General features: G+C 36.5%; 1 protein-coding gene across 2 annotated transcripts; it reads right to left on the reverse strand.

The window, feature by feature from the left end:
• Nucleotides 1–1933: 1933 nt before the first annotated feature.
• On the reverse strand, nt 1934–26522 carry STXBP3 (syntaxin binding protein 3). 2 transcript variants are annotated; one of them, XM_069789438.1, is made up of 19 exons: nt 26396–26522; nt 22381–22430; nt 21560–21641; nt 19224–19300; nt 18508–18586; nt 16976–17076; nt 14849–15003; nt 13899–13989; nt 13108–13232; nt 11550–11654; nt 10963–11020; nt 10673–10738; nt 10159–10239; nt 9369–9507; nt 8651–8757; nt 8101–8199; nt 7131–7216; nt 5366–5514; nt 1934–3123 (listed from the first exon to the last, which is right to left on the reverse strand). In XM_069789438.1, the coding sequence occupies exons 1-19, from the start codon at nt 26436–26438 to the stop codon at nt 3032–3034; spliced, it is 1785 nt and encodes a 594-aa protein (XP_069645539.1). In that variant the 5' UTR covers nt 26439–26522; the 3' UTR covers nt 1934–3031. The 2 variants fall into 2 exon arrangements, with proteins under 2 accessions (XP_069645539.1, XP_009911492.1); XM_009913190.2 differs by lacking the exon at nt 26396–26522 and adding an exon at nt 25714–25936.
• Between the last annotated feature and the right edge of the window lie 59 nt (nt 26523–26581).

Here is a 26581-nt window from a genome sequence, read left to right on the forward strand (position 1 = left end):
TCTGAACCTGCTGGCCTGGGCTTGACAGCAAATGCCTAAGAACAAACCTATTTAGTAAGACAAGCACATAGCGATATTTCCTCAGAACGTTTTTTGGCAAACTGAAAGCTCAGAGTCCTTCCAAATCAGTAGTAGTATCTTTGTATTTAATAGCCATATAAAGATTTTTCTCTTATGTATGTCAAGGTTTTTTGCCCTCATGTAACAATTTAAAGTGTGTTGTTATTGTGTGATGTCTCAGATGCTAAAGGTCCTTTTGTTTTTAATTTGACAACTGCAAGTTTCATGTGTTACTTCACACGCTGTATAGGAAGGTAACACGTCTGTCTCTTCAGTCTGCACACTAACATGTTTTTTTCAAGGCTTCCATCACAAACTCCTCCATTGCCTTTTTTCCCCTTGATCAAGGATCCTATTCTAGCCGTTCTTGACATGGAAATCATTCCATACCTTTGATTTGCCTTAGTCATTTCTGACTGTTGTCCAGATTTCCAGATTCAAATTAAGAAATAAATCGCACATGGAAATATGCATCTTTATTATCTAGGGTAATCAGAGCAACATCTGTGCCTGTGCAAATCTGGGCCCACATGTACAGGCTAGGTATCTATTTTAAAATGTATAATATGAAAACAGGAACTTTCAAAATTATTATATACCTTGTACATGTGCTAAAATATTAGGTTTGGGGGGGGAGATGTTTATCTTGATACAACTCTTTCCCATTCTTGATCTTGTTAAAACAATTCTTGATCTAGCCAAGATGATCATTGGGAAAAAAATAAACATCTTCACAAGAATTACTCCCCGCCCCCTCCCTTCACAAGCTCCTGTAAGAAACCAGGAGCTGTTTTGGCTTACATACTGCTGTCAGATTGATCTTAAAGCATCTCTGTTAATCCACCTTTACAGTAATGTTTGGCTTTGCCTTCTGGGAAAAGCAGGTGATGGATTCCAAATCTCAGAACTCATGGTCTTGTACTCATCAGCTATCAAATTTTGAGCTGGTGATAGCACTTCAGCCTAAAGCAGACACTTGGAAAAAGTCTTAACTGCTGAATATGCAGAAGTAATCCCAACATTTCAAGCTCACATTTCTTCAACTCTATGCAACAAATAAACATCAATACAATGGATTTTATATATTACTGAAATCAATTATTTCAGTCCTTAAGCAGGACGCTTTGATATTGGTTATTTTGTTCTGTATGTATTGCTTTTAAGCTTTGGGAATAGGAAAAAAATGCAACTAGACATAGCTTCTACACCGAACTTGCCAAAGTATAAGGACTACATATAATTTAAGCATAATTGTTTAATACTGATTTCGAAGTGTGCATCTTTAGTAAGAAAAAGTTGAACACTGCATTTCTTAAACACATACTTCTACTCTGGATTTTTACAGTGGTAATTCTAGTTAGAAACTAGAATTCAGAAAAACATTATAGATATTTCTGCTAAAAATTTTTTAAGTTTTGACGCACATTTGATGAACCAGTTAATTTAAAAAGGTGTTATTCCTGTATTCCTATTGAAAATAAAGTCAGCATACATTAGATGCTTAACTCACGTACACGCATTTGAATGCTACAGCCACTTATCCTCATCGTGTCCCATGTCCTGCAACGTTTTGAAATCATTACATGATGTTCTCCTGTTTCAACCTCTCTGAGGTAGGAGGTGAATTTGACCTTTTTCCACCTTCTAATTAACTTCGAATGAACTTACCCAACAAAAATATTCTCTTAACCTACTAGTTAACCTGAGGGCAAAATTAAGGGAGAAGAAACAAAACCACCTTTCTGCAAAACAAAAAAAATTAATACCCTTACAGTTGGGAAAAATGTAAATAAAAAACCCAAGTAATCTATTCTTTTTCATTATGACATTTCTCTCATTCTACATACAACAAACTAACATTTCAAGGCACATCAATACAACATCCCTTTAAAAGGTTAGTAATTTTAATTACTTAGAAATTTTACTTCAGTAATTTTCTAAGACAAATCTAAATGTCACCAGTATTAGAGAATTAATACAATTTAGAATTTATTTGATCCCTTCAACACAAATTTGTGTATTTCTTTCTTAGTATGTAACAAAGTAGAAAACAGTAAATTCTCCTGAATGCATCAAGTTTTGGCGTTTGGTTTACTTTTTGCTTTTCTTTTCTAAATTACCAAGTAATCTGAAAGATTCAACTGCTTCCCTTCTTTCCCCCTCCTTTTCCCCTGCCCCCGCTCCCTCAAAAAGAGAATTTACACTTAGAATTTTGGAACTTCTATATCACAGGCAATTCAACTTCTAAAACAGACAAGCTATGTAGACACAATCATAAGAAAGTTTGTAAGAAGTCAAAGTTTTTTTAAAAAGCTGTAGAATAATCCCTGTATATACTTAAATATAAAGTGTACTTCAGTGCACAGTTGCAGCATTTCTCCAAAGTTATTTATTGAAATTAGAACTGCTTAGTACTTCTGTGATTAACTTTTTACCTTATCCACCACCATCTAAAAACACCTTTTGGTTTTTCACAGTTACATATATTTAAAGAATTTTCAGAGAGTTATTTTACAGAAAATATTACAGTTTAAGATACCGCACTTGTGAAATATTTTTACCATAAACTCATATTTACAGGTATTTTACTCTACCTAAGAACCTAGGCCCTTTTTAATTTAATCATTTTTAGAAATAAACTCTATTATAGAAAGATTTCACAGTTCTCAAAGATAATTCCAGTTTATATGTAATCATGATAACTTTTAGCATAATTTGTTAGGAACGACCATGCCCTTTTGAAAAAGCACTTACAGTGTAACACTGTCTATACTAAATACAACTTAAGAAACACATGTGTTGATTTTTTCCTCTCTCTGCCTTCTACTCCCCCAAAAAAGCAGCAAGTTTAAATTACACTCCATTAGTCAGAACCATATAGTGTCCTGGTACAGTATTTAGAAAAGTCAATTCCATAAGGATATGTACATACTATTTGTCTTTTCCTAATGCATCATGAACACCACCATTTCTATTCATCCTTAATGCACACCATATCCTTCGGTTTACTAAGGCTCTTCACTTCATCCAGTAGTCTTTTAGGTGTCAAAATATGAGTAGAACCTGACAAAAAAACATAAGTATTAACTATATCAGTCTGAAATTATGACTTTTAGACATTCACTCTTTAAATAAATTTAAAAAAAAAAAATCAGTTTCATGCCAGTGTTTTTTACTGTACCTGGAAAACTGAAAAGTAGAACAGTTCAAAGTGTTTTCATGTGTTATCATATAAAGCATCATCATATAAATATAAATGTCATCATTAGGTAGGCACCATCCCTCTTCCACACACCAAGAAATTCAGACATCCAGATTAGGACTCTTTTCTTTGGATATAAGTTTCAAGTCCCTGCTCTGCCTGGTTTGAAACATAGGCTTGAACCTGGGCCACTTTCACTGTATGCAGTTGTCCCAGCCTGCAAGAAATCTGCCCATTCTGTGAAAGGGCAAGTTAATGACAGGCTTTATCCTAGAATCAAGAAACCATCTGGATTAAAGATTATTGCAAACAGTAGTTTTCGACAGAAATATCAGTTACAGAAAATTGGCTTTTACTGACTAACATTTCCTTGAAAAATTTGCAACAAATTCCAAGTCTGGACCAGCAAAGAAAATCCTTATTCTTCTTCAGGAATGCACAAACTACCTCTCTTGTTCTCACAGACAGCGATTATAACTTCTGCTGTGAAGGGTCACCCTACAGTTATAAAGGGAACTCTCAACTGTTTAAGATTAGGGCTGTCTTGAACAGTTTAGTCTTTAGTTTTAGTAGTGTCAATCCAAATGGGCTAATATTCCTTGAGTTCTGGATCAGGAATACAGGAAGATTTTCATCTTACAGTAAGCCACGTGGAAATTTGGCAGTTATCAGCCTCCCTTGGAAAATAGGATTACAAACAAAACTACAAGAATCATCTCTAAACAAAAGGGAAGATGGTTAGTGCCAGGTATTACAGCGAGTGACCTACACTAAACATGGTTTTGTCAACAAGTCTCAGATGAAGAAATAGTCTTGTTAAACTACATTCCTGTTGTCCTAGTCTTTCCATTGCAACTCAAAACTAGGACTAGCATTAAACCTACCTCAACCACCACCAATGAAACCAGCAAACAAAAAATAAATCAAAAAACCTGAACCATACATGCACACAACTACAACACCCCCCACTATTTTGAGGTAACAGACTCTAGATCTCAGAATCAAGGTTGTCATTGCTTTAGAGAAGAGTATTTATTTATTTAAAATTATGGTAGATAGATATAATCCTTTTCAAAACTCAAGACTAAATTTAATTGCCAAACAGAGGCATCTCAAGCAATTTAGAATGCTTTAGATGACCCTGCACCCAGACACCACCTGCCACTGCAGATGGATACAGGTCTCTGGTAAGGTTCTAAATCTTAGGAGCTCTGTTTTGATATATCATATATGAAAATGTTTTAGCACCTACATTTAAACAGCATTATAGGAAATGATTATTTGAAGCACAGCAGCTGATGGAACAAGCATTTGCTGCCTCTGAAGTATTAACTAAGAGATTACTACCCCAGCTGGTAATTCATGCATTTACTGCTGATTCTTAAGAAGATTAGGGCAATTACTTCAGTTTTCAGGGCAAAAGCTATAAATCATGGTGTGGTTTGTGTAAAGTCTCTGAAGAAACCATGACAAGGACTAGAAAATGTTGCAAAGTCAACTGAGCTACAGTGAAAAAGTTTTTTTAGGTTGGTTTGGTTTTGGGGGGTGGGGTGGGTGGGTGTTTAAAACAAAAACAAACAAACAAAAAAAACCAAAACAAAACACACCAGACACCCACACCACAGTTATCTTCCCTTTCTCCCGAAGTGAGTAATTTTGCACTAGTCTGCCAGCTTTTCTACTACTTCCAAATGCAATGAGAGTAGTAAGCGTACCTGAAGGCAAAGCACAGCCAGATACAAAAGTTTGTGAGGAAACCGTAATGCAAGGCAACATAGGTCTGCTTAAAACCTTTTTGCTATACATGAGGCTATTTCAATAATACATTTCTCTGACATGATTCATGATGATTCTTCTGTAGAGCATAACTGTATGTATTGTTCCTAGTATCTTGTTGCAAAAGAAAATCCAAACATCAAGCAATCTAGATAAATTGAAAAGATACTTCCTAAGTGCATAGCTTTAAGAAATATGCTTATACACTTATATAATATATAGCTTACTTAACCAACTTAGGGAACGTAAGAAAAAAAGATTCTTACATTTTCCAGAAACACATGTAGTAAACCCCTACATACCACTCTTTTCCCAAGACAAGCTTACCAATAACAACTTCACAGGACTTGTAGACTTGAGAAACTTCATAAGCACTGCGCATCTCAGAATATGTAATTCCTCCAATCACAAATATAATTAGTCTTGCACTACTCTTTCGCTCATCTTGATAACTAGCTTTAGGTTTCTGGCGAGCACTGTAAAAGATTTCGTAAGATGACATTTATATAGCTTTATTGATTAATTTTGGTAAAAGTTATACACTTAAGCAGTAACAATTTCTGTCACGCAGTTCTTGGTTTGATTACAACTGCAGCAAAAGAACTTAGATGAATTGATAATTAAAAGAATTTTAACAAGAACAAGTTAGCACATTACTCGGAAACTATTCAGTTACCACAAGGGGGAAAAATACAAAGCAGAAACCTTGCTGCACACAGCTTACACACAAAGGACTTCTACTGAGCAGCTTAATTCTGCATGCTAGCAATTCCAGTGGCGTTTTTCATGAGGGGTTCATTTGAAAAAGCTAGAGTCTTAGGTTTTTCAGTCTCCAAGTGTGAAAAGAATCTCTAAAAGAAAAATATTCGGCTGTTCGCAAGTAAGATTCAGATAGCTAGGAATATAAAAATAAAGCTCTTATGCTTTATTTTCATTATGCTTTCTAACATATATATAGTAAATTGCACATTCAGATTAAATCATCTGCAGTCCTGATCTCTCTTTGCTAGGGTGCCTAAAAGATTCCCAGATTTCACCAGCCTACAAGACAGAGATCCAGTTACAATGTACAGTGACTTGCCCTAGTGTTTGTTTCCTTGCACTGACCATCATAGTGCATATCCAGGAACGTAAGGACACACCAACAGTTTTGTTAGCAGTGGAAGTAACAGAACTATTTTCCTAAGGCTGTGTACCTGTAACTTTTGTCTTTTATTTAGTAAGGTACAAATTCCAATTGAAGTGTGTTCTCCACATTTAGGATCTGTATAATGTTTCCCTCCCTAGGAATTCCAGCATCTGATTAGCACAGTGAGCATTCCTGCGTTAGAAACACTCTTATCTCTATACAGCTGTCTCACCATTTAAATAACACTGCCACAAGTGATAAAGCAGTCAAATTGGCAGGTATTGGTCATGAGGTTCAAGGACTAGTGGGCTTAAAAAGAGAAAGAAGGCACAGTACAAGTTAGTGAGCTAAAAAAAAGAAATTCCAAAATCACCTCTCAGTGCTACTTAGTAAATATGCAAGTACACAAACACACCATTTCACATTCATTAGCAGAGAATTCATTTCAAGACCTCCAACTTCTCTAAATCATCCCGACAACAGGGGTCAAATGTCTAACAGGCCCATATTCCCTAATGAGGGGGCCTACATAAGTTGAGTTTACCTTACTGAAGTCATTAACTTTAAGAACACCACCACCACTACCACAGCAGAAATAACTTTCAGAAGAAATTCTTTTTGCCCAAGTCACAGTATACTGATAATCCATTCCTGAAACTACTTCACCCTAAAAAGCTCAGTAGTTTAAAATTTCTCATTCTGGGAGTATGGAAATGTTATTTCTAACTTCAAAGCAAAAGGGAGATACTCCAAATAAAAAGCTATATATGGCTAAGAAGAGTTATTAAACTAACAACCAATTTCAGTATGCTTTCGATGAAATAAAAATATAAGTTTTACACATTAACATTACCATACTTAGACGATTTCACCACTTGTAAACGCACTTTTAAAATGCTTTATAATGTACATAACAACACTGAGAATTGGGTAAATTATGCTTCAGGAAATTAAATTATTTACCTTACTGCTCCTGAACCATTCCAGGTAGGAGGACACTGGGAACAATAAGGCCAGTCTTTTGAATCTAGTTTGTTTTCTATGGCATCCTGAAGGGCAAAACAAAGACCCACTTTAAACAAACATGGAGACCCAAAACCCACCAAGTTTCAACTTCCAGTAAGATGTCTAACTGGAATTTAAATGCCAGCACATGCAAGTTCTTTGAACAACCAGTCCCAATCAGCATCTCATGAACAACACTCCTATGTAACAAAATGCTAGACCACGTAATGTTAAGAATTTTTACAAGGCTTCTGTATTTCACAAGCAATTGGGAGTACATATGCTTTCTTTATAAACATAATATTGATTTAACTGTTCAAATTTCACTAGCAGCTTTTCATCTGTAATGATCCTAACATAATTAATGTCTCTATAGCAGTATATGAGAGAAGTTAGGGCTCCCTGAAGACACAGAGGAACATGTGAAAGTCACCAAGAATCTACGAACAACAGTAATGGGTCAGACTAAAGGTCCAGTGAACTCACTATTCTGTCTGACATCAGTCACTAACTGATACTTAGGAAGAGGTTTAAGAACAAAGCAACTACACTTCTGGCAAGTAACATTTTCAAGCCTCTACCGATCTACAGGTTAGATTTGAATTACAGTTTAAAGACCCACTGGAGAAAAAAAAAAAAAATCCAGATCTTTAAATTACACTAAATACTGCCAATCACAGGACAAGCTGTTCAAAAAGACTTTTTGCTTTCACTTTCATTTGCTTCACCTTTAAAATGACCTCCAGTAAAGAGCACTGCTAACACACAGCAGTCTAATGTTCTGTACTACAGACAAACTGGAAGTGATCACTTTGCTCAACAGACATATTTAACAAAATACTTTGGAATTTCAAAAGATTGGCTATAACTGCTCACTTGAATAAATTTCTGCACTCCACCCATGAATTAACTAGTTGGTCAAATTTACCTCCATAACATCTTTGATAATAGGCGTCCACCTAGAAAGTTGGTAAGTTTCTTCTGAAGAACGGTCCCTTCTTTGGTGTTTATGCTGCTGAGCAGCAGACTGAAAAAAAATTTCAAAACATAGTTGTATTGTGCAGTGTATTTGGATTTTTGAAACTTATTACCAGTTAGTAGTGGGGGAGAGGGGATCAGTAGGAAATTTTAAAGAAATAATAATAACAACAAAGAACAATTAATACCTGTAGAATTCAGGATACACTAGAAATACTAATTTCAGAGACAAGGAACTAAGTTGGCATTTTCAAAAAAACCAACTAGCTCAAATCACCATCTGATGAGTCTAGAGGGAACTTTATAGGTATCTTACTTTGAAAATTATTCATGTTAATTGTTTAAAGGATTTACCACTTAAACACATCATAAAAACAAGAATTCCTAGTAACTGCCTGCTTCCAAAAAAAAGAACCTGGATAATACTGCTAAGAGTTGCTGAAAGAGCTGTAGACAACTGCTTGGGTAGTAGAAAATTACAAAAATAAATACATTCTTACTGAAGAGATAACAGGAACGTCAAGGTATTTCCAATTTCTTATCATATCACTATCAGTTTCTATTTGTACATTCTGGATCAGCTTGTCCAAGTTCTCCTGGGTAGTTCCTTTGATATAAGGAAAACATACAACTTAATTACCATGTGACTGTGAGTAAGACCAATTTTGTCTCACACATTTCGGGCTGTTATTTAGTCATGGATTTTTTTTTTTATTTGGCCAGTCTACTTTAAGTTTAACATAATACTGTACTTTAGATAAAGTTTTGTTTAATGGTCCATTTTTGAGACCAAAACTCAATATTGTTATAGATTCCTCAGACCAACATTCTGCCAATTTCCTCCTCCTCTACTACAAATTCTTCCCCATTGACTTAATTTTCAGGTTGCAGTGGACATGAAGCTCCCCCTCTAACAGCTTCCATACTATGTGAAAAGAAGAAAATTTAAACTGTTGCACACACTCAAGCACAGGAATGATGCTAAAACACTGTATGGATCTGCACTTGTATTGAACCTCCTAACTCCTTATCAATAGTATCTTTGCTACTAATTTGAGAGAAGAGAAGCTACAGAGGATGGACAGTATTCGTTTTAAACTTGGCCATCAACTCCAATAGAGATATTTAAGTTAACTAAAAATACTGGACTATCCCAAAACTTGAGTTGAAGTCCATAGCACTGGTGGAAAAACAAAAAAATAGGGCAGCTTATCATACCATTTGTGCTAAAGATATACAGGAGAATAGCTCGAATTTTGTCGTAGCTCTCATGACTTTTGTTAAGCAGAACTGGAAGGAGGACTCTCATTGAATCTTTCACTTTTTGACCTTCTGCATCAGTTCCAAGAGCCAAGTCCTAAATTAAAAAAACAAAACATGGTTTTAGTGAGTACTCATAAAAAAAAAACAACCAAAAAACCCACATTGTTTTGTGTGCTTTGAAATGCATTTTTTTTAAACCATAGGTTTCAGGAAACAATCAAGCTACATCAATTTAAACTCAGTATGACAAGTCTTTGACATAATTATTTCAATAGTTAGAACATTATAACAACACTACATAACATTCAAACATTTTAAAATGTTTGCTATCTGGAATTCCTATCAATTTAAGTTATAGTTTTTAACTTCAGATAAGTAGTACAATGTAATGCCTCACCCTAACAGGTGCTTTTCCCAGACATTTTAAAAGGGCTTCCTTCTGCAGAAGATAGTAAGGTAACTTCATAGGAGTTTTGAACAAAGAACAAACAAAGATGATCCTTACACAACTCAGCCAGATTCAAAGACAAAAAAACAAAACTCTAAAAGCACCTTCTTTATTGGCAGAGTAAGAGCCTTGTATATCTCACTTAGCTTTAATACTATTACCTCAAAAAGCGATTGGGGGGAAAAAAAAGGCAAGAGACACTACTTTTGTCAGTTAAAAACAAGCATCTAAACCTGTGAACAAAAAAGTTGCATTTGCAATAAGTTGTTGTTTGGTTTGTGGGGTTTTTAAACATACCTGTTCAGTTTTACAGAGCCTTTCTATGTTAGATTTGAACTTGCTCATGCAATCTTCTGCCAAGTTAAGATGAACAACTTGCTAGAAGAAAAAAAAAAGAAAAACACACAAGCTGCCGTAACTTGCCTTTTTTTTTTTTTATATCAAGCAATCATTTTCACTGGTTACAAGAGTCAATCCTTCAACTATCCTTCAGTACCATCAGGCATTTTCTGTGTTTTACCCTTCACTGACAGACTGACCCCCATAAAACCTTTTAAAACATTAGACTGCTTATGCTATCTTCAATCCTCAAAGCACACAAATCATTTAAGTGGTTTTTTACATACTAAAATGAAACACCTGGAAAAAGTTTTCTTCTCCAAATTTTACAGTAGGTGAAAATATTAATTTGAAGAAAAGCTATATAGCACACTTAACAGGAAAATGACAGAATAAAACTAGACTTCAACAACACAGGAAGTTATAGCATACAAAAAGATGTATGAAGCTGTAGTTACAAAAGACCCCTTACCCTACTAATCTCTTTACGATAGTGCGGCATCTTTTTCATTAACTGGGCCAGAGCAGATATCGATAACTGTGAAGAAATGATACAAGTTGAAAATTTTTCCCCCAATATTTGGCATCTTTATTGCCCTTCCTGTTGCAGCCTTCCTGACCCCCCTTACCCCCCCCCCCAAATTGCCATTGAGATAAGCCTCAATTTCTGTAACAGGTCCATGAATTACACAGATCTGATCAGCTGAAAATAATTAAATTACCAGAAAAAAAAACAACAATACCTTAAATTAAACAACTTACTTTTCCTTCTGTTGCTTTTCTTTTTGATGAAACTTCTTTCAAAAGTTTTGGTATTTCCCTAAGAAAAAAAAAATAAAGGAAAGTAATCAAATGCAACAGCACCACAGTTCTTAAATCTTTTCTTAAGATCTTTACTTAAGATCTTAAAAGAACTGTGCAACAAGAACTTCTGAATTAAAGTAAAAGCTTCAAATACAGGTCTCCTTCAGAGAAGAGAGTGGTTTTTGACAAAGCAAACAAACATTCTGGTTACAATATCTGCATAATGATGCAACAACTTGCTAGTACTTTATGCAAAACAATCCCTTGAGATTTAAAAGATTTAAAGATACTTCCCAGGAAATAATTTTATTTCCATTTTCCTCAAGAACTGTAATTAACATTAGTAAAATGGCATACCTCTGTATGTACTGTATTTTTGAAAGTATGTTTTCTTCCTGGCATTGATTATTTAACAGGATGCAGTCTATATTGCAAACCATCTTCACTACTGCCTGTATTCCTGCTTAACAGCTCAAATACATTCCCTCTCAAAGAAACTTTTATAACTTAAATATGTAAGTAGTTTTTGTTATTTATTCACATACTCTATCACATCTGCAATATGCTTGTGCCGAATCTTCACCCAGAGCTCATCATCTTCCTCCAGAATTGCCTCCCGTTCCTTCCCAGCAGGTCCTTCTGTTTTGTATCTTCCAAGAGAAAATTCAGACAGTTGTTTGGTTTGTTTCCTGCCCTCCCCCACCACCCCAATTCTCATAACTCATTAGACTCTTGTTATTGTTTAATCAACATACATGGCAACAGCAATAATGTACACAGGTTTTAACTTACAAGCCAAGCTATTGCCCAACACAATATAATTTACATAAGGATTTTACAGTTTACATCATTGAACATAGAACCAGCAGATTAATTTTAGAATGATTCTTTGGGGCAATAGCTTCTAGACATTTTTTTAAAACAACAGTAACTAGAGTTTCAATCATACATGCACCTCAATTTCTTTTCAGCTTCCAATGTCAACTTCCCTTTGGCTTCAAATGCAAACTGTGTGCAAAGCAACACACACTGAGACTGCGAAGTGCAGCTTTCTGTATGTACTGTAAGACACTTCGTAACTCTGAAGAAAAATGAAGTGCCATTCACCAGCTAAATAGACTAAGTCGGACAAATTACTTCACCTATACAAGAAACATGCTTCACAGGATTACAGACAAGCTATTACTTTTCTACAAACAAAAATAAATGCATAAAGACAGCAATCATACTATACAAGTTTCACATTTACAAAAACTCACACAGTGTATATGCCCAGAAAGCAGTATAAAACAATTACAAGATTAATTGTGAAAGTCGGATCACAACTACCTAGAAAACACACACTGCTACATTTTCATACCCAGTAAATTTCAGATTCATAGAATTCTATATTTTCTATGAAAACACTCACTCAGTGTTTCTGACAGACGATACACATTCCTGTTTGCTTAACTAAACAATGAGGCCATTAGGTCTCACTGTAGCGGACCCTCAGTAAGCAAAGTCTTACCAAAATCTTTGGCGTCAGAACAATCTGACAGCAAAGTACATACCTTATGCAAATGTCACACTATTCCAAATACTGATAAAATAATGCTTATAAACTGAACATGGCTTACCTAAATGTGCATTTAGGATAGAAACATGTAAATTTTATCAACCATGCAAATTAAATAACTAGAGCTATAGAAGTGAGCATTCCTGAGAAATAACTACGCTTTTTCTCAGTATTTGATTACTGGTCTTGTTTGCCTTGTTAGCCAAGAAGGTTGAAAGTATGAAAGAAAAGGTAGAGAATCTGAACATGCACTACCAAGGGTTTTGCTTCATGTCTAGTACAAAGTTTTTCGTTTTTAAAAAAGTGCCATTTGTTAGACTCAAAACTTAGCAAAAATGCCGATTAGATCCTACCTAATCTCCACCAAGTGAGGAAGCTAACAAAAAGAGGAAGTTACAAATCCAAAAGGAAAGACTAATAAGTGAAGCAAACCTTACGTAATATAAGCAGCTAACATTGCCATGGGGCAATTCAGCTAAACAGTTCCATAGATTTTGTAATGAAAAATAAAGTGTTTAGATTTTTTTTTTTTAAAAAGTACTTGCTTGTAAGTATCATTTTCAATTGGTAGCAGATCATATGCCATTGCCTGGAAGGTGAGTTCATGAAGTACAGTTGACACTGGGTCAAAGCCACGATCAATTATTATTAGTTGGGAGTGGGTTTTAGCCTAGAAAGCCATCAAATAAAGGTAAAGTTAAGACATACAGTACAACGTTAATGCATGTTAAATCTATTTACAGTAAGTTACAGTACTGCAGACGTTTTTGGAGAAATAACTGAAAAAACTAAAAAGTATGGTCCAAGTGTTTATGAACATATATAGAAACAAACATTTAAACGATAACCAAAACACAGTGGTTTTAAATACTAATTTTAAGGCAATGCTCTTAGCCCATTGCAATGCATTCAGTAACCTCACCTAATGAATAAAAAAAATGTAAAGAAAAACACACACAAAAAAGTCTTCCCACTCGCTTTTCAGAATTAAGTGTGCTGTTTGTATTTCAGAGCAGGTTATCTATACTGTGCTGCAATACAGGAAAAATAATTTCCAAACATTCAACTGAAAGTTTCATTTTAGGGTCATGGGGCCAATTTTTCAAGTGCAATTAGTTTGATCACACAAATTATATTTGCTTACATACAGATTTACTGTATCAGTTACTACCTCTAAGTTGCTTTCACACACAAAAAAAACCTAAATGGCAACTAGTTGCCTTTATTAATAAATAAAATCTGGGTTTGTAGAACGTATTATCAAACCACATTCCAAAGATTATTTCTTTTTCCCAGACTTACAAAAAAGAAGCAAACATTTTAGCTCACTTTCTACCTTTATTTGGCTTTTCTCATCAGTTTTGTAGTAGTTTTCAAGACTTTTTTCAACAAGCTGTGCAAGTTTGCTGGCTTTATCAGATGGTCCGCTGGGAAAAAAGGAAGCATGCAAAAATAACTTAAATTTCTTCATCAAAACACTAAAATGCTACCTTTAAAACAGAAAGAACTCCCTAGATTGATCCTCTGGTTTCACGAGCAGTTTCTGAACTCCATTCTAAGTATTTCCAATATATTTTCACTCTTACATTATGATTCCAATCTTTGAATGCTTCAGGTATTTCACACAGTAGAAACAGCTTCAGCCAAAAGACTGACATTAGCTGGCATATGGCCCAGCACCTAAACATCTGTCTCAGAGGTGGGAAACGAGAAAGAAAAGAGAAAAGAAAACAGTCAAGCAATTATTTGTTACCTTTGCAGAGAATAAGGCACCACTTCACATTACACCACAGAAAGTATTTCCTGACCATCATTTCAGATGCCTAGTTTGACTTCTGTACTCTATCAAAGCTCAGAAGAGGTATTCTCCTCAATACCTCTACTACAAAGAAATCCTGATCCCATCTGCCTCAGCAATTTATGAATTCCTTGATGCCAAGCGGAGTTGCAAAACTACCAACAGGCACAGTTCTGTTGCAGGATTATGCATGTGATATATCAGAATGCAGCATATTAGAACGTCATCCTACGGACCAAATGTGAAACAAGCAATTCATGACAGAACAGGGTATAGTAAGTACTGTTAAATGAACACACACAGAGAAATAATTCACTGCTCTGCCTACACTTCCCAAATTCCTATAATTCCATATTTCAGAGTTGTGGATTAAAAATAATTAATCCACAATAAAAGAAACTATGCTGCAGCCTCAAGCTATTACAAAACAATGTGGGAAGTCCTAGAAGTGAAAGCAACTACACAATACAACACTATTTTTGCCCCACCTTTTATATCGTACTCCTGGATTCTCATCTAGCGTGGCACATAAGGTAACAATTTGTTCAGCCATTACTTGCATTACAGCATCTTTATCCTTTGTCTTTTCCAGAGTTGGACTGTAACAGCGGTAGAACGCATCAGGGACATTGAGAGTAAATACCTATGTAAAGCACAAGCAAGAAAAAAAAAAAGGCTTAAATTTTATCTATCTTTCTAAAATATCTGCTGTAATAAAAAGTCATACATAATATACTTAAACAAAAAAACAAACAAACAAACCCATACTTCAGTCCTTTTTCTCTGCCCTGTTGAGCTCATCTGCTTCTTGTTCACACACTCTTTTCCTCTATTGTTCTCCTCCCCTATATAAATTACTATATTTTTCAAATTGCTTACTGTCTGTACAGATGGAGGGATCCAAGACAGGCAGAACTAAATACCATCCAGTGTCTCATACAGAGCCATACAATGCAGTATCAGAAAGATCATAGAAGGTATTAAATTGAATTTGTTTAAAATAGAATTTTACATATTGTATCTGTTTATTATAGGAAGACTTTACCTCCAAGAACTGAAATTCTTTAAATGCATTAAACCTTGATAAAAGATGTTTAGTACCACACAGAAGAAAAAACTTTCAACAGTTCAGTAAATGGAATGCAAACATGGAAACAATCCCATTGTCAGTAAATGGATTTTCTCCACCTTCAAATGGACTCTAACTACAGAGCCAAAGAACAACATCCATCCAGATAAAGATGTTTGTTTCATTTGAGTAGATAATCACTTGGACTTTGCCCAGAGCTCAGTCTGATTATTTACTCTTATCACCCCAGAAAGCAGGCCCAGGGATTTTAAATTAGGAAAACCAGTTAACATTCTCTGTTCCTTTTGTAAGGATTCAAAATGTTCTCACAACCCAAAATACTGAGAACGCTAAACTAAAAATGAGAAGAGACTAAGTGCTACTTATTTTCAACTTTAGAAAAGTAGTCCCAATTTCTACTTTCATTGTAAGTCCTCCAGAGAACGAGGACAACAAAATTTTCACATGCCTTTTTTGGTAGAGGAAGCTACAAAACATTTTCTTAAAAGCAGCTTTAGCATTACTCCCAAAAACAGTTTGAAACAAAGCTTGGGAACATCAACACTAGTGGAAAACAAACAAACCACCACATTACTTACTCTCGGATGGCTTCTCAATCTAAATAATAAAAAAACTTTATTATAAAAAGGAGTGTGACTTCAAACTAAAACTGCATCACAATAAGACACAGATAGCAGCAGCCTCTCCTATACTCACCCACCATTTGGTATATGTAAGAGTTCTGACCCTTGATATGCTCATAAGGTTTGAAGACAACAGGAAAGACTTGTGGGAAACGTTCACGGTTAGTTCTACAACTCCCAGTAGCAGACAGGGTTTAGGGGCTTCACTGTATTAGTGAGTATCAGAGTGCATTTCAGCCTTCTGTATCTGATGAAGTGCATGAGCAACAAATTATTTCTCAACATAATACCCACTGTGTGGTTTCACATGGAAACTGCTCATTGTTTTCCATTGGTCGTCTCAGATTTTTGAGAAAACATGGTTTCCACATTTTCCTCTCAATAAAAAGTTTGCCAAGTTGCTCTGGTTTTTGTTTCTCTTTTTTTTCTTTGTGAGGCTTTGGTTTTGTTCCACTCCAATTCTCTTCATCCATTTGCTCTCTTTTCCCAATTTTCACGAAGTAGTTAGTTCTACTTATTCCTACACACCAACCTACCTAGTCTATCAAAATAACACCTCAGTATAAGTAGTGACAAACTTTACTGCTTACTGAAGACAAGCCAGAATGCTTTCCTTCTCTTAAAGAATAGATTCCTTCACTAACCCCTCTACTGCAACTGACTCCAAGTCTCACAAAAAGGTCAAGTGCAAACAGTAAAGCTTTGAGTACAAGGAGCATTTTTCATCTGAAAAATATAGGCAAACACTGGAAACATGCCAAAACATCAATAGGTCTCACATACAGTTTTTCAATTAAAAAAAAAAAGCTACATTCTATTTAATTGTTTTCTAGCAGGCCAACAACACTTGAAAATAGTGCTCCAGACTATTGTCTGCTGTTGAGATGAAGAATGAAACTTACCTGAGACTCATATGGGAAGAAGGAAATGTTGATCTCCTTGCATCTCCTTATTGATTTTGCACAGGAAGACTTAATTTTATTGAAAAGGTTGTCAGGACAAACTAGGGGAAAAAAAAAAAGATTCTAAGTATAAATCATTTGTGCATATTCCAGTTGTTAACTCACTTACAAGCTTACAGTATTCAGAACAATCAGACAGTTCTGAATTAAGAACCAATTAACAGTAACATACAAAAAAGTTGCCAAATCTTCCTGAAGTGAAAGAGAATGTATAATCACTATTTTGTGTTTGCGATCTTTCTCAAAAAGCATCACTGGTCATTTTTTTACTAGCTTTTGGCAAGCAAAGTTGTACAACACTCATTAGCAGTCTGCAGCAGTGAAGGATATTGATTTTATCAAAGCAAAAGTTTCTGCTATTTCTTCTCATATAGGAGAGAGAAAACATTTCCCAAGCTACAAAAAGGCTAAAGGGAGAAATAATGGGTACATATCAAACAGCAAAAGACAGAGAAATATGAAATTATCCATCTCAAATGTGTTCTACTACACTTACAGACTACATTGGATCCGAGTCTAGAAACTGAATTTAAGGAATATTTGGATGACACAAATACTACACAGACTTGGAAGCAACAGTGCTACTTCTCCAACTCCTCTCAACATGAAAAGTTTTGGCAAGCGTTCAAACTGAAAGCTTGCACACTTGCAACAAAGGAACATACAGCAAGACAGCAGTATTCTTCCAGAACAGTAATTGCTGCATCAGCATAAAAAGAAACAAGAAACAAAGTTTCCATTAGTAATTTGGTAACTGCTTTTAGAACATATGGTAGCAGATACACACCATCCACAGACACAGCCATGACTCAACCTCTGCCTTCAGCAGCACATTGGGGCTTTTTGTTTTCCCTTCTTTACATGCCACTCTAGTCACACTGACTGACTGCAGAGGAACATGCAGTCACATGAACCCCATTTGCACTAATTATCTCTGCTTTGCAATTTATATCATGCATACAAGGGCTAAGCAGGCACCTTCTTTCAGGTAATGGGAAAAAGCTGGCTCACAAGTCTGAAGGAACTACCTAAAATAACCAATTACAGAACATTGTTCTTGCAGCAAATTCTCACACATTTATATTTTTGAGTACTATTCTGTTTATATGAGATACATAGTTTTACTTGAATTGTCTTCCTCCACACTCTCCAACATAGGAGAAGACTGGAATACTTTCAAAAAAAACCCAACAAAACAAAACAAAAAAAACCCCACCAACTATATTACCTAAATTAAAAGCTGAGGTGGGGAATGATCAACATTGTCTGGTAATTGTGAAAGAAATTACTATTGCCACATGGCACGGACCACGTCCTGGCAACCCATATGTGGTTAATGACTTGAGCCTCAAGTCTTCTCTCAAGAAACAGAACCCCAAATTTTCATGTACTAAACTATAGGGAAGAAAGCTGAGAAGCTTACTTATTTACCTATATAAAGTTATCAAACTACAACACAAAAGCTTACTTACAGTCAGTGAAATACACATATGCTGCTTTGTATCTGCTGGATGATTTAGTGATGAAGTCATCAATAAGTCCATCTACAGACTTATGGGGGTAGGAAAATAAGAAAAAAAAAAATCATTGCAGCATTTCACCTTTCCTCACATACCAGACAAAGCTTCTCCCAGCTTTCCTCCTGCCCTGTTAATTACCCAGTCCCACTTAGTAATACTGCAAATCAACATATAAAAAGAAACCACTTAAGTAGAAGATTTTCAATTCCAGACCAAGAATAATAAATAATTACAGACGGTCAGTCACACACCAAGATCACTTTAGGAAGCACACAAAGCAGGATACTTGCATCATTTTCCACCTATAACAACGCTAACATTTACTCTCTCAAGAATTTTTAGGAATTAACAGTAATCTCTAATAAGAGACATTACTTTGAATTCTATTGTTCAATGTATTGCATCATTATTTGATACAACATCTCTTTCAGTGAGGTTACTAATATCTAAGCAATGAAACAGTGCCTCCATTGATCAAAAGGTACACATTTGCAACATACTCTATGGTGACACTGCATTGTCTTTTCATTATGGAAAATTAAGCATCACACAGGAGCATCACACAAAATGCAGAAGTACTGTATAGTTGTACACATTAATAAATACTTTAAAATAAGATTGCTTTTTCAATGTGAAAGATCTTGCTACACTTTCTTTAAAATACTAACCTTTTTGGTGGGTGTTATGAAATATATTGCTTTCATGTGTGGGACAGGCTCACGGTTTTTATATACATTCTCCACCACTATAAATGAAGAAATAATACATTTTTATAATTAAGAGCTTTACGCATTTGTGATGAAAGCACCATACATATTATAGAATAGAGGTGATAAAAATAAAATGACAGCAATCAAGTTGTACATAAAATTAGTGGCAAGGACCTATCTTCCGCAAAGAGCACCTTGATTTTTTATTTATTATTTTCAATACAACAAGTTACCACAAGCCTTCTTCAACTCTCAGTCTAGTGCCAACTAAATTTGTAGGACTAAATTTTTCCTGGCTATTCTACCCAAGTAGAGTTTTGCCCTCACACAGGAAGGTATGCCAATGCAAGCATGCTCAAACTGTGGGGCCCAGTATGAACTATGTTGCAAGAGAACTGCCGGCAAGATCATTCTTTTTCCAGCACATCAAAGGAGAGGGGGAAAGAAACTATGCAGGGCATCATTTTGGACTAGAGCCTCTTCTGTCCTTTGTTTTCCTATTTCCTGTGCAATTACTCTGTTTCAATATAATTGCAGGCACAAAATAGACATTTTCAGCAAATAAGCTTCACTCAGTTCTCGGGTTTCTGCTTAATAAAGTCATTACTATATAGTGTTGCAGCACACTAGCTTAAGAATGCCGAGAGATTCATGTTGCTCGGTAATTTTGTGGGGGAGGAACAAGGAAGATAAGTAACATCAGACATCTGGATGTGGAAAGACAGGTTCTTTTCAGTAGTTTACTCACTCAAAATAAAAGGTTTCTTATTGACTAACAGGATACATGCTCACTGAAAGCTTCTCACAAAGGATAAGTAGTATTTCTTATGATTAAAAATACACTCCAAAAAGTGAAATGTATAGAGCTTTGCTATTATACTTCCAGAAGAATGATGTTATACTGAATAGTTGGAGTAAGAAGAGTCTCACTATTTATGGAAAAATAACTAAGTCTAAATAATGCTCTCTTACAAAAGTGTTTCTAAAAATCTAAACCTAAAGCTAATTAAAATGAGATCATTTACATTGTGTATTCATTTCAATTTCAAAAACAGGCAGCAAAAAAGTCTGGCAGGATGATACACTAATAAACATTACAGAAAGGTCAATCATAAAAAGCAACTTTGAAAAGTGTTTTATGATAGGAAAAACATCCTTTAAGTTGTAGGGAAAAAGAGCCCATGAAATTTACTAGAGAGAAAATACTTTTTAAAAATACATGTAGAAAAACAAAGTCTTAGCTAAATCGACATACTGCATAACTGAGATTTATCACAATCAATCTATTACTCACTTTTGACAGTGGCCAACATCAAGGAACAGGAAACACATTCCAGCAGATGAGAAATTCCACTCCACTAGAAACTACTCCCAAATTGTTTGGAAAAGTGACAATCTAATTACTGTTAATGTTGCTTATGGGTTTATTCTAGTTAAATTAACTATTGCTATAATTTAGTTTTCAAGTTTTTATGGTTTTTTTCTTTTTAATTACAGAAAGGTCTCTTGTTTTGAGTGGAGACTAAAATATATCTGCACATCAAACCCAAATTTAAATTCTTGCCTCTATCACATCCATTTGCTTGCAAACACCTCTCAGTTTGTCTATTACTGTCTCCTGTTCTCATTTTGTCTTCAGTACTTAAGTTTCTCTGGCCTTGTATCCTAACTCTGCTGTTCATGAGCATAAATGAATTCAAAGCAGCTGGTACTACTGATTGACAGAAAACATTAGGAAAAAATGCAGAAAGTAATTTGCCTATTCTTGCACATTTTGCTAACATTAGCTTAATTCTTTACTGAGCTCTTGTTTTCCCTTAACTTCAACTGACAGATAATATCCTTAAAATCATTCTGCAACAGGTAATTTTCTCATTTACCTCATCCTGGACATTAGCAAACAAACATGCACACCCTTTACCCGCCCCCCCCCCAAAAAACCCCACAAAATAAAAACCCCAAACAAACCAAACAAAAATAGATTTTAAAAGTACAAAACTGAAACACAAAAAAACCCAAAACTACAGTGATCTTTAGCAAAAAGACTTTTAAAAAGGGTTTTAGCTTCTAGGCAGAGAAACATTTGATTTTTCATTTAAAAAAAAAAAACAAACCACAAAAAAATCACAGGTGGGTAATTACTGTACAAGCCAGAAAGTCTGCTAGTCTAATATCCCATAGCTACTTCATCAACAAAATTAAGACAGTTTCTTGCAAGGGTACCATCAATTTTACTCCTTCCTTTTTTCTTATCAGCATATTGCCATCTGTATATTAAAAAGAATTATGCTTACCTGTGATACCCTCTGCCAGTAAATCAGTCATTTTGCAGCACAGTGACAGTAATTTAGTGGTGTAATCATCTAAAAGAATTATCTAAATATATTTAAAAAACACAAGTATTTAGATTAATTAATCAGCTATAGTAAACCCATGTTATTGCCTTAACAACTTGCCATGGAAATTTGAAGCTGAAATCTATTTTATTACTCTACATCTTATCACCACCTGCATACAGCAACCTTGCAGTGGGATATTAATCTCAAATAGCATCAGAAGGCAGCTCCCTACATATAGGATTTCAAAAGATGAGCTCCATCTTAAATAAGTAGCTTGTGCCCACTACACCTACTAGTAAGTATTTTAAAACTTCGACACCAGTCTTTTGAATTTCTGCTAATTTACCCCATGGCCTGCTTAAATATATTGGTACTTATTCTAAAACTGTTTTGCAGCTAAAGCAGCTCTAATACCTATCAATCGTACTGCTGAATCCTGCTCCACATGTATTGCATGGCAGTATGATTTTTTTGAATTAATGAAGCACAAGTCTTTCAAAAGAAAAGTGAAGAGAAACAGAAACAGTTTCTAAATTTTTTCAAAACTTAAAAAATAATCAACTAACCATTTGTTCTTCCTATACTAGCTCTTAGATTTTTCATTATGTATGACAGACATCTGAGTTCACAGAACTGAAATCCATTACTTGGATAGAAAACAATTTTAAGTTAAAGTGCTAGCCACTAAGTGATACTTATTTGTTGTATACTCAGTGATACAGATTACTTGAACAAGTGATTCTAACATTGCTACAAAAATTATAACAAAACTGTACCTTCCATTCTTCCTCTTTCCTGCAGTCATCAAATACTAATGATTTTAGCTCTGTAAGAAGAAACATAGACAGTTTACCAGTTAGAGGAATCAAATTGTTAGTAAAAAAGAAAAAATAATTCACCCATTTAGACTCATATCATTAGAGACCTAAAAAAGAATTTAAAAAACACCCCACTGACTAATACCTCTACAGAATTCTTCACCACAAACTGTCCCTGCCCATTTCATAAAGATGTAGCTAAATTTTTCATTTTTGCTAATGATAAGCAGCTCCATAAAAATCAGTCTGAATGATCGCAGGCCTGTAAATATTTCACTTTATTTTTTTTAGTGAACTCTTCCACTAAATGGATTGTGCACATGCAAAAAAATTTAAGCTACTCTAAGGCAGGTGGACCAACATGTTCACAAACAGACCTATTTTAAAACATACGTTAACTTAAGTGTCCTTGTTCCTTCTCTAGAATTCCAGAATAAGCCTAAGAAAATACCAATTCTTTCAGGAACCGAAAGTTATCTTAAATAAGATGTATCCATTATCTTTCCCTGCTACAACAACTTTGGAAGAAATGTCAATTAAAGAGCTTGTATAGGGTTCAGCAATAGCAGTTGCATGTAGTTATGACCCACAGCTTTTAAAGATCACCAGAACCGAGTTGCAACCTTGAGGACTGGCATCATCAGGCTAATGCAGACTTGATCTCACAGCAGTGGTATATATTAATATAAAGTCAGAAGATTTTGGGAACTGTTTAAAACCTGGTGTTTATAAACATAGGAATAAAGAGGTCTGATTATTCTGTTCTCTCTTCCCAAAGAACAGAATTTCAGGTTAAGCTGATGACTACTGCTGTCTATTAAAATAGCTGGACCTTTTTCCCAAAAAAATGAAAGTAATAGAAACAGAAGCCTAAAATACAAATGAGCAAATTCAGCACACACTTTGTGATTACTGCCGAGTGAAAGAACTGTAAGAATTTTCGGAACAGTAGATGCACATACAACAAAAACTACACCTATTTCTTCAGTGTTTATTAATATATTCACTTATGTCCAAGTCCCTTTGGCATGACACTATCGCAAGATACTCCACCTCTACCCCCAACTTCCAGTGCCTCAAAATTCAACAGTTTCTTCCAGCTGAGCAGCCTACCAGCTCATCCAGCCTTCATTTCATTTCAGTTTCACCAATTCTAACACTGCATAGCACACAACACTCCCAAGATGTCACACTTCATGCTTCTCATGGTTGTATTTTACACAGACATCCTACACAGACTCTTCCGAACTAACACAAGTTTCTTTTGAAAGATGAGTAATTTGTGCTTTAGCTTTCCAACATGCTTTCTCCCATCATGAAAAGAAATTTTATTCTAAGCTATCAGTGTACCAGATACAATGTACTTGCCCCTGCAACATTCCAACTGCTGTTTGTTTTGTCCTCAACCTGCAGCTCCTTTACTCAAATAACTGACCTACGCTGGTTTACAGGCTCTCAAAATTATCTCATTTGTCTGCAGTAAGCATTCTGAATGCACCAAAACCAATCAATCATAAACCCAGGTATGAATAGTGAATAGTGCTCCATTTTTGTCTAAGCTTTCATTTCCTTCTCACAAATTTCATACCAAGTGTGCATCCTAACTACCTTCTCTAATTTTGTCATCTCTGAACACATTCAATTAGTTTAAGGCATTTTTCTTCTACTTTTACTTCCCGATCCAGATAAGAACTACCCACAACCCTGACAGAACAGCAGACTACTAAATCCCCATGTGAAAAAAAAAAAACAACCAACCAACAACAACAAAAAAAAAAGCAAACCACATCTTGGCAAAGTTAATGACCCATTTATAACACACTTCCTGAAGAAAGGACTAGAACAGCTTTCACTGTAAGCAAGTGTTCTGGAAAATAAAGTTGCAGCAATGCTGAATCGTTTAAGAACGAATATAGATATCTATGGCTAGATTAGAATCCTATTACACAAGGGTAGAGCAGATTTTAAAGTTGCAAAAAAAAATTAAAGACAGAATCCCTTGTAGAAATAACCTTATTTACAGATATACACAGAGAGATACAGTACATAGTTAATTTTAGAATTTTACCCACAGGAACTACTGCCTCCTAGATAGAGGTAGCTTCTCCCACCCCATAACTGTGAACTTAACCAACAACAAACTTCGGTGAAGTAACTTTTTCACACACTTCTGCTTTGATTCAGTCTAAAATTGCACCTTACAAAAAGGGCTATCATGACAGAAAGAGGGTTCTTAACAGCACCATACCTGACCACAGGTACAACACTCTTTGTACACACACAACACAGGTACAACTTCACCTATTCCCAGAACAACATACAAACTGACAACAAGCTGCTACATGAAGCATCAGCATCACTGACACATTATTTTCAGACAAACCAGCCTTAAAAAAAAAAAAAAAAAAGTTTGCTGAAACATTAGAAAGCAGCAGTTTTGGGCATTGAATTATCCATAATCGAAGTGCCAGATAATGTCTAAAACTTAGTTTATCATTGTAGTCTTGGAAAGACAAGACTAACTAGTTATCTAACAAAGCATTCTTTTCAGAAGAAGATTCCTTTTACAAAGTTTGCAATATAAATGTTTTACTATTCACACTGCTTCACCATCACGCTAATCTTTCTTTCTCACGGTCTTGTCCACACTGGCAATGCCATTTTCACAAGTCCTTATACAACCTGATGATGCACTAGCACTTTGACCAGATTCCCTCCTCTTAAGGTCCAAGTCTTCTATAAAACACCTCAGGACAAATCAATCGCTTTACAGTCAAAAGCACAAATGACTTAGAGTATGACAGGACAAGCAAAGCAGCAAAAGTAGGGATTTCTAAAGGTCACATTTTAAACAAAAGGGTTCTAACTGATGCAAGCAGGGTACAGATGTCAGCAATTGAGGACTGAACACCACAGGAACAGGCTGCTTTCCTCTTTCTCCCCTTTTTCTATCTTCTCTTGCAGTGAGACAAGCAAGCAGATTGGAGCTTGCAGGTGGAAGCAGAGGAGGAAAACACAGACGAGAAGGCAGCAGGACCATCCAATTTCAGTGACAGGCAGTCACTAGGCTGGCTGAGCTGCTCATGGAGTCACAACCTCAGTACAATTAAGTCCGGCATGAGGAGGCTGCTAATGCCTTTCCCCAAAGGTCTCACAGTACCTTGAAATACTATCAGCTCTTCTACGCCAGTAAGACATGGAGCAGTCACAACTTCATTTTCTGTAACAAACACCAGCAGAACCTGTCCCTAACCATAGGGATAAAAACTTGCAGTTTATTTATGAGAGTACCTGGGGACACCTTCAGCTTTTTCTTCTGAAAACCGTGAAGCCCAGCATAAAGCAGGCAGTGCCACTACGTGACACACAACCAGAGAAGCCCCTTCCGAAGCCGGGAGGACCCTCCAAGACAACCATTTCGGGAGCAACAAGGAAGCCCCTGAAGAGCTGGCTTCACCTTAACCTCTTCAAGAGCTGGCATGGCTGGCCGTATAGCTCACCCTTATCTCGGAATAAAGCAAAAACGTTGCCATCCAGGTGCTATTACGGCAGGCACCGGCGGCACCACCGCAAGCCGGGGCAGCCGCCTCTCGCCACGCCGACAAGTCACTAGCTGAAAGAGCCGGGGAAGAGCAGCCACCTCCAGCCTCTGCCGCACACCGGGCTCCCCACAGAGCCGCCCGGGCCCGGCCCAGCCCAGCTCTGCCACCACCCGCGGCAGGCCCGCCCGCCCGCCTCGGCTCCGACCCGCAGCGCGGCTCCTAACGCGCCCCCAGCCGCGCCAGGAGGGGCCCCGGCCCCACCCTCGGCGGCCAGGGGACCCCCGACCCCAACACGCCGGGCTACGGGGAGGCGGCGCCTCACCGGCAGCGGCGAGGGCTCCCGGCCGGCCGGCCGGCCCCACGCCGCTGCCGGCCCCACGCCGCTCCCTGCCCCGGGGGAAAGGGGGCGCAGAGCGGAACCCCGCACTCACTCTGCCAGACCAAGCTCTTCAGGCCCCGCACCGCCGGCGCCATCTTGCTCGCAAGCCCCACCTCGCGCCTCCGCCGCGCCGCTCCCTTCCGGTCCCCGGTCCTGCCCCGCCGCGCCCTCTTCAGAGGCGGCGGGCGGAGCCGGGCGGCGGCGGAGTGCGCTGGCTGCTCCTGGGGCGGGCCGGGAT

This window comes from Haliaeetus albicilla, chromosome 8, assembly GCF_947461875.1.
Source record: "Haliaeetus albicilla chromosome 8, bHalAlb1.1, whole genome shotgun sequence".
Taxonomy (NCBI): Eukaryota; Metazoa; Chordata; class Aves; order Accipitriformes; family Accipitridae; genus Haliaeetus; species Haliaeetus albicilla.